This window comes from Vidua chalybeata, chromosome 17, assembly GCF_026979565.1.
Source record: "Vidua chalybeata isolate OUT-0048 chromosome 17, bVidCha1 merged haplotype, whole genome shotgun sequence".
Taxonomy (NCBI): Eukaryota; Metazoa; Chordata; class Aves; order Passeriformes; family Viduidae; genus Vidua; species Vidua chalybeata.
In genome coordinates, this window is record NC_071546.1 from 14,398,559 (window position 1) to 14,406,942 (window position 8,384).

Consider the following 8,384-nt stretch of genomic DNA (forward strand, 5'->3'; position numbering starts at 1 on the left):
GGCCACTGTCTTTGTACTGAAACCCCCTTTTGTGCTTCAGCTGTCAGAGCACAGGCAGCAAAGGAGTTTCTTTCCCCAGGCACTGGAAATCTGTATGTAAAAACTTCACGCTTAAATTTGGCCTAACAGGAAAATGGAAAATGCTGAGTAAGACCTGATCTTTTGCCCAACTCCCTCCACGTAACCAGCCTGAGACTGTTCACTCCTTACAGACCTCAGAGCAATAACAGCCAGGGGCTCGGGCCAGGCTGGCCCGTCCCAGCAGCAGGCAGAGCCTTGGATGTCCCAAAACAAAGTCCTGGCCTGCTACAAACCTCCTGCTCCTCCTCTGCCACCCCCCACTTGTCTGTCTCTTGCCCCCAGCAAACAGCTCTCATTCAGAGGATCTACCTGCAGTTTTAGGAAAACTTCTCCAGAGCAAAGGGAAGGGGGTGGTTCAGGAGCCTCTCACCTGGTTGGGTCTCATGGAGCTTCCTGAGCAATGCCCAAAATTACGGAAATCCAACAGAAATGCTACTTTCTCATGTTTATTCCTGTAAACTACAAACATAAGAAATGCTGAGTCGTAAAGAATAGAAACTCTGTAAAGGAAAAAAAAAAAAAAAACACCAAACAAACACAAACATAACCTCATTTCAGGCTTCCTCCTTTACTTTTTCTTCCTCCCTCCCACTTCAAACTCAGCGTTATTTGCCAAAGATTGGTCATGGTTTGGATAGCACATCTTGCTCTACACGTTCAAAACAGCATGAAGTGCAGAAAAAACCCAACACAAACACCTCCTCCCCAAACAACACCCAAGCAGCAGCTAAAGCAGGTGATTAAAGGAAATAAAATGAGGCAACAAGAACCGGCTAAGGCTTCCAGCTCTTTGCTGAGTTTCTCTTGGGGGTTTGGTTTTGGTTATTGTTTTTGTTTTTGTTTTTTTTTTCTCTCAGAGAAAGCTAAAAGACTTACAAAAATCCCTATCCCTGATCACAGCATTGAGCCAGAATCAGCTGGAATTTCAACCCTGTGTTTAATCTAACTTTAAACATGCCTTCAAAATAAAACAAGCTACTTTTTTAAACCTAGTCATAAAGTTTATTAAAATTGTTCATTAATGCTTCAAATGTAGCAAGAATGCATAGATCCCAAAATATACATATGTATTTTCTTATAGAAATAGATTATTCTTTATAATAAAAAAAACTGTAGGAACATCTTTAACAGATTACTCAATCCATGACTGACAGTTACACGAGATTGCATCATGTACACAGCATTCCCAGCCATGCTTAAAGGATTGCATCACTTTGCCCTTGCTCTCCTCTCGCTCTTTTAAATAACCCAGCGCCCAGCAGAGCCCGCCCGGGCCGGGCCGGGGTCCCTCCGCGCCCCTCCGCGCCCGCCCCGCTGCACCCCCGGCCCCGCTCAGACCCCCGCGCGGCGGCGGAGCCTTCCGCCAACATGTCGATAAAGACAAAAAAAAAAAAAAAAAAAAAAAAAATCAACAACAACAACAACACAAATTCAAACCAAACCCGCCCGCCCGCCGCGGGCTCTCGCCCCCCTCGCCCCGGCCAGGAGCGCGGAGCGGGGCCGGGAGCCCGCGGCTCCGCTCGCCCCGCCGCCCGGCCGGGGGTCAGCAGCGCGGCGAGGAGGCGAGCAGGGGCTCGGGCAGCTGTTTGAACAAGTTCCTGAGGGTGCTCAGCTCCCGGGAGAGCTGCTCCACCTTCTTCTGCAGCCGCTCGTTCTCGGCCGTCAGTTCCAAGACTTTATGCTGCGTCTCCAGGTTGCGCATTTTGGCTTTGTCGCGGCTCTTGCGCACCGCGATGTTGTTCCTCTCCCGGCGGAGCTTGTACTCGTCGCTGTGCTTGTCCACGCACTTCTTGGGCTTGTTCTTGCCCGCCGGGGCGGTGGAGTAGCCCCCGCCGGCGGCGGCGGACTTGGAGGACTCGGAGGGGTTGGGGGTGCCGGGGGGGCTGGAGGAGGATGAGGTGGACAGGTTCCCGCTGCTGCCGCTCGGCACCGACTGGTAACCCAGGTAGGAGCGCACGGTGCTGCCGTAGGGCGAGGACATGCCCCCCGGTCCCGGCCCCCGCGCCCCCTTCTTCCTTACGGGGCCCTTTGCAAGAGTCCAGGGTCTCGAAGACCGGCTCCACTTTGGTTTCCACGATCTGGGGCGGGAAGCAGCCCTGCAGCCCCCCCGGCTTGTGGCTCTGGCTGGCGCAGGGGTGGCTGTGCCGGGCGAGGCTGATGTAGGTGTAGTCGGGCTTCTTGCTGCCGCCGCTGCCTTTATAGTCCTCGGCGAAGAGATCGGAAAGGAAATCTTGGCCGGCGCCGCTGCTGCACGGAGGCTCAAAGTTGCCCCCTGCTGCTGCCGCGGGAGGCGGCGGCTGCGACGCCAAAGGCTCCAGGTACGGGCTGAAGTCGATGGCTCGCTCGTGGTCCCCGACGGTGAGCTCGGTCATGGAGCGGCCCCCGGCCGCCCGCGGGTGCAGCTTGTTGAGAGCAGCCAGACAGTCCGCCTCGTAATAGAAATTAGCCACTTCCATGGATTAAAGGCGGGCGGCTGGATGGGGAGGCATGCTGCGTCCCAGGCCACCAGGCGTTGCATGAAAGCAAAGGGGGATGCGGGGAGGAGGAAACGACGCAGGGGGCCCCCCGGCAGAGGGTCAAGCTGCCGCCGTCAGGGTGGGGGGCTCCAGACCCTGCCGCAGTCTCTGGCCTGGGCGCGGCCCCGCGGCGCTGCCCGGCCGGGCTGGATCAGTCCCTGCGGCGCGCCGGGGCTTCACCGCTCCGGCAGCTGCGGCGGGGGCTGGCGCGTCTCCTCCGGACCATCTGGTTCTGGGTCCCGTGTCCTAAAGTCTCTGACTTAGGAAAGTTCCTTTCCTCAGTTATTTATAGGGGCGGTGGATCCCATAGCAACAGGCGCGTCACCGCCTGGCCGCCTGCCACTCCGCACGCTCGGCGCTGCCGGTCCCGGCCCCGGAGGAGGCTCCCGGGGCGGGTGCGCCGGTGCGGTGCGGTGCCCGCCGGGCCGCCCACAACAAACCCGGGCCGGGACGGAGGGAGGGGCCGGGCTGCGGGCCCGCAGGTGCGGGAGGTCGGGGCTGGCCGCGGCCAGGGCCGGCCAGGACGGGCAGCGCTCAGCCCCGGGCACACGCGTGTGCCGGGCGCTGCGCTGCCCCCCGTGCCCGCCCGGGCTCTGCTTGGGCACCGCAGAGCGAGGCAGTGCCCGGGGCTGGCAGCGCGGCGCGGGCTGGGCGCTGGGCACAGGTCGCTCGGGGTCTCATTTCACCCTAGGCGAAATCAAGGCAGGAGAGATTTTTCCAAGTTCTTTTGGCAAAGCAGGGGGAAAGCTGCAAACCAAAGACGGATCCCGTTACTCTGCGTCCCGGGCTTGCTTTGGTGAATGCCACTGGCGAGCAGAAGTGTCCACAGGGACGTGCCCAGAGCCACTCTCCAGTGGCGAGCCCAGGGCGAGCGATGAGGGTTGGAGCAGGGCACTGCCCCAGCTTCCTCCTGGCGGCCGCGAGCAGCCGGAGCCCAGCCAAGCCAGCGCTGCCTCCCCAGCGCTTCCAGCACCCACGGGGGCCTTCAAGTTTGTCTTGGCATATTCGCTTTGCACGATATGGTGCAGCTGTCAGGGCACACACGGGAACCGGGAATAAGGAACCGGCGCTGGAGCCAAAGGAGATGGAATGGGGGCCAGAGGAGAGTGAGATCCGTGCATCAGAACGTGGAATCCAAAAGTTTTGAGATTTGCGGGGTAAGTTTGGGAAGGAAGACTGAATCCCGATGTCCGTTTTAATTAAAGACACCCACCTTGGGAATCAAACTTATATTTTCACTCTCTTACTCCCACATTTACCTGTCTACAAGCTGATGATTCATGCCCAGAATAAAGGACATTAATTTAAAACAAAACATATAATTAAAGAAGTAGGAGTGTCCTCCCTCAGTAAAGAAGACCTAGCACTGCAGGGAAAATGACACTGCCTCTTAGAATAATGTGAAGCAATCCTGCGGTGTGGGAAATATTGTAACGTTAAGCCAGAGGAACAGGTATTGCATTATATGATTCAAACAGTCAACTGTTCTTAATGTTCAAACCTCAGAACTCTGAAAGAGGAAGAATTCAGGAATCAGTCAGTGGATCATCAGACTTTTTCTTTCTTTTTTTTTTTTTTTTTTTTTTCTTTTCACATTTTAATAGGATTTATTTGTTTGTTTCCATAACAAAAGCTCCCTAACAGGTTTTCAGGCTTCAAATATTTCTAGTTCCATCTTTATCTACCAAGTTAATCTTTGGTGAATACACTAGAGATTAAATTGGAGCTGGGCCTGGCCAGAGAGCTGGGTCTGGAGATTGTAGTTGGAGCCCATACCTTCATAAATACAAACATCTATATTGGGTGCAAATACTGGCAAGTTGCAGTGAGCCAGGGCTTGTTCTTCTGGCTGTTTACTCCCTCATCCTGTGCCTTTATCCTGCATTCTGATCTGGCAGTTACATCCAGTGGCTGCCCTAACTGGCCCTTCCAACCGAACTCTTAAAAATCAGTCTCGTGTTTCCTACCCCCAAACCGTCCCAGGGCCCCAGAGGCAGGAGCCCTCCTGGGTGCTGACCTGCTACAGGCACAGCTGGCCTGCCCTGGCATTGCCCCAACAGGTCTACAGCTTGCCGTGGTCCCCAAGCTAAAGTCAAACGTTAAAGCTGCTTGGTAAAATTCTCGAAGAGATTTTCAAGATGTTTTTGGAGATCTGAGTTTGCCCTCTTCAAATTTCTGCCCTATTCTCTTCTGCTCTGCAGCAGAAACTTGTATTCCTGCCTGGGGTTAATCTTCCCTAACAAAATAAAATGTCTGTGCAACTGTCATGTGAACCAGATTCTATCAGGGCTGGCGTGGCCCACACCTGCTCTCCCGGCCAGTGCTGAGTAATCCCGCAGTCACCCCGATCACGTCAGCTGGGGTGGTAATTCAGGTTGGATGCCCAGCTTGTCCCCTCCTTCCCTTCTCCCCCTCACCTCCCTGCTCTGCCTGGATCTCTTTCAACTTCCTCCAGCTCACCTCAAATCCCAGCATCCACTCTCCTGGAGCCAACGTCCGCTCTCAGCTTCTCATGGGAACCTTGTTGGCGGGACTAACCACTTATCCAAAACCCCAGCGTTCGGCAAGCAGGTTTTGGGCTAACTCTGGTCTCTTTTAAATTATTTCTGCACTTGTCACAACAAATGCATGGCCAGAAGTGGGGGGTTGAAATGGGAACAGGTGCAGAACGAGGCTCACACCACAGGATTGAGTCGAGGTCTGGGCACACAGGGCTCCGTCCCCGCGAGTGCCTGGCTTGGCCTTGCCAGAGACTGCTAATAATTGTCCTGGAAAAGCTCCTCAGAGGTGCTTTAGGCAGGAGATGAAGACATTCCTGGTAAAGGGACCCAGGCACTGGCAGCAGCCCTTCAGCTTGTCTCCCAACAGAGCAATTTCATTAGAAAAGCAGCACTTCTGTGAAAAGCACCTTCCTTCTAGTGATTTCATAATTCTTTTTTTTTTTTTCAGAACTATTCAATTGAGGGAGGAGACAGCAAAAGTCCCAAATTACTTAGTAAGAATATAACATTTTTGAGAAAAAAATTTCTGATGCAATAGAATCCAGGTTCCTTTACATTCATACGTGAAACAATCCAGACACGGGGAGGGGAACAGGAGGAGACCAGCATGGTGAAAAGGTGGAGGGAAGAATCTCATCCTCACTGCTCATCTCTGTCATGAATTAAACTCTGCTCTCTCTTTGTGCTGTAGAAGCCTCAACTTTGCAGCTCAGACCTACAGTAAAGCATTGCAGAGGAATTTTTTCCTGGAAATTGTCTTCTTTTCCAGGATTTCTTGCAAGCTTTCAGTTCATGCACTCCAGGTCTACAGCAGCTGCCTCTGGAATGACAGCAGCTTTGGGAGATGCTGTGAGTTTAGTGCTGATGGCTCAGACACTGAAGTGTTTATCAGGTCTCTGGACCAAGGGTCAAACCCTAGAAAGAGCCTGGCTGACATTTCTGATGTTTCTTGCTCAGTTTTGTCCCATTTATTATTTCCTGGCGGTAGCTCTCGGCAGGTCAGTAAGATCAGGGCTGCATGGTGCTGGAGCTGCTCGCTGGAGCTGCGGTGTGGAGCAGCAGAGGGGCAGAGCAGGGGCAGAGCAGGGGCAGAGCAGGGGCAGCGGGGGAGGAAGGCGCTGCCAGCAGCTGACAGCCACAGCAGTGCCCGTGGGTGCTGTTGGAGGTGAGCTGGAGGAGAACGGGAGGGATCCCAGAGCAGCGTCCCTGCCAGCAAGCACAGAAGGTCTCTGGGGGTAGGAGGGGACCTTGCCTAAAAGACTGACTTAAGTACAGCAATGTTGCAATAATGGCTGTAAAATAGAGAAGTAACATTGAAATTTATTTCTGAGCGTGGTGAGCCCTTTTTTTCCCTTCTCCCTAGCCCCAGGTCTCTCTTTATTCAGCTGCACACCATATGCCAACAGCAACTCACCAGCTGTACCTGGCAGAGCACAGGTTTGAAACCATTGCTCTTCACTTGCTGTTCTCTGCTGTAAAACAACGGCCCTTACTAAATGTCAGGCAGGGACAATGTCTCAGCTCAAGGAGAGGCTGGCTCTCCTTCTGTCTGCCCCAGCTCAGACCAGGCTCGAGACTTTGCTTCATTTTAACACAAAAGGGATTGCCACACGCTTTCCCCGTCCTGCCCCGCAGCTGGATGCTGTGCTGGCAGTCCCAGGGGCAGGCGGCTCCCGGGCGGGCTCGGGCTGTGTCTCCTGGCCTCCTCCGCTCCTTTTGTTACAGCCCGGAGTCCTCCCCCCGGCGCGCCCCCTCACCCCGCTCCCGTGTGACACGGCGATGGGCTGTGACATGGTTTTTGTTGGCCTCCTGCTGATTTTGTCTCACCTCTGACCCAGCAGGCTTGGCCTTCGCAGCGCTGCGTTGCTCAATCCCCCTTTATCTCCACGCTGCTCTTTGCCCTAGCGGGTGCGCAGAGACGACACTGGAGACTGACACCGGCGGGACAACATCAGCCAAATGCCCTCCCTGACCAGACGGAAAATTTTCCAGAGCAAATCTGAGGTCAGAGCACCCACTCTGTGGCTCCGAGAACAAAGAAAGGAGGAAGAGTCAGAGGCCCATGGAAGGGAACGGTGACAAAGCATAGGCCACAGTCTCCATCCTGCATGGCAGAGAAAGTCCCTGCTGGAGCTGTCTGGCTGGAAGGATGTGGGCTGTCAATCTGAGCAGAGACAGTGAGAGGGGACTGTATTTTATGAGTAGCCCATTCCCTTGTGCTCCATAAAAATGGCAGAGAAGTTGCTGTCCACTGACTTCCCAAAGTTCTCTGTAGTTGCCTGACAATTCCTGGGTAATTGCAGCCTCCTGCTTTGGTGAATTTGTTACAGATCATGCATTTATGACCTCTAGTGTATCCAAGTTTTCCAAAGATCCATCAAGAGAAGATGAATTCTATCCTTCCAGGGTACCCTGCGAAGTATCAGATGTTCCTAGTAACAGGACTTGGTAATTCATTTAGGAAATTTCTAAAAGAGGGGAACTCTTCGGCAGTCCTGAGGCTGTGGGACAGACAGCTTGGACTCCATGGGGTGTAGGCAGGGGCAACATAAAACAAGGGAAGTCTGAGAGGGGGTGACAGGAGAAGGGCTTAGGCAAAGAAATAGAAGATTTTTTCTTTTGCTTAGGCAAAGAAATAGAAGATTTTTTTTTATTAAAAGCATCAGAAGTCTGTGCTCTAGACTGTACAAATACTTGTTTTCCATCTGCTCTCATCCTGTGTCGAGCACCACAGGGAAAGTGGGGCTGCCAGGGAATCGGTTCGGGCTTGTTGTTTGTGAGTCCCGGCACTCGGAACAGCCGCGGGGCTGGTCTGTGTCGCCTGGCAGCTGGCTGTGCGGACGGGCTGCCAGGTGGGGGGAACCACGGTGTTCTGTCCTCCACTCGCCGCGCTCCTCGGCCCCTGTCATCTCCCCACCTTTGCATTTACGCTTTGGACGGGAGCCGTGGAGTGGCTGTTCCAGCTCTGCCACCCACTGGCACTTTCCCATGCCAGAGAGAGTCCAGCGAGGAACCGCAGCCAGTTCCTGCTCCCCCGTGCCCCGGGGCTCGGGCGGACCGAGCGGCACCGGCGGAGCGGGCAGGTGCGGGCCGCGCACCCGCGGGGGCCGCGCTCAGCCCGGGGGATGCGGCAGGAGCCGGGACGGGGCCAGGTGGCACCAGTGGCACCAGTGGCACCAGTGGCGGCTCCAGCCTCCCCCGTGCGGGGAAAGGAAGGAGTTCAGGGTGGATGGATCCGGCAAACGGGCCCCGCAGCCGTGGGGAGCTTTCCCCGTGTCCCGTCCGG

The 8,384-nt window shown here is 54.8% G+C and overlaps 1 protein-coding gene across 1 annotated transcript; it reads right to left on the reverse strand.

Annotated features, from left to right (window-relative positions):
• Nucleotides 1-511: 511 nt before the first annotated feature.
• CEBPB (CCAAT enhancer binding protein beta) lies at nt 512-2,866 on the reverse strand. The gene is given in 3 exon segments (XM_053958953.1): nt 512-2,080; nt 2,082-2,542; nt 2,545-2,866. Coding segments are annotated over 3 exon segments (972 nt in total). The 5' UTR covers nt 2,600-2,866; the 3' UTR covers nt 512-1,624.
• Between the last annotated feature and the right edge of the window lie 5,518 nt (nt 2,867-8,384).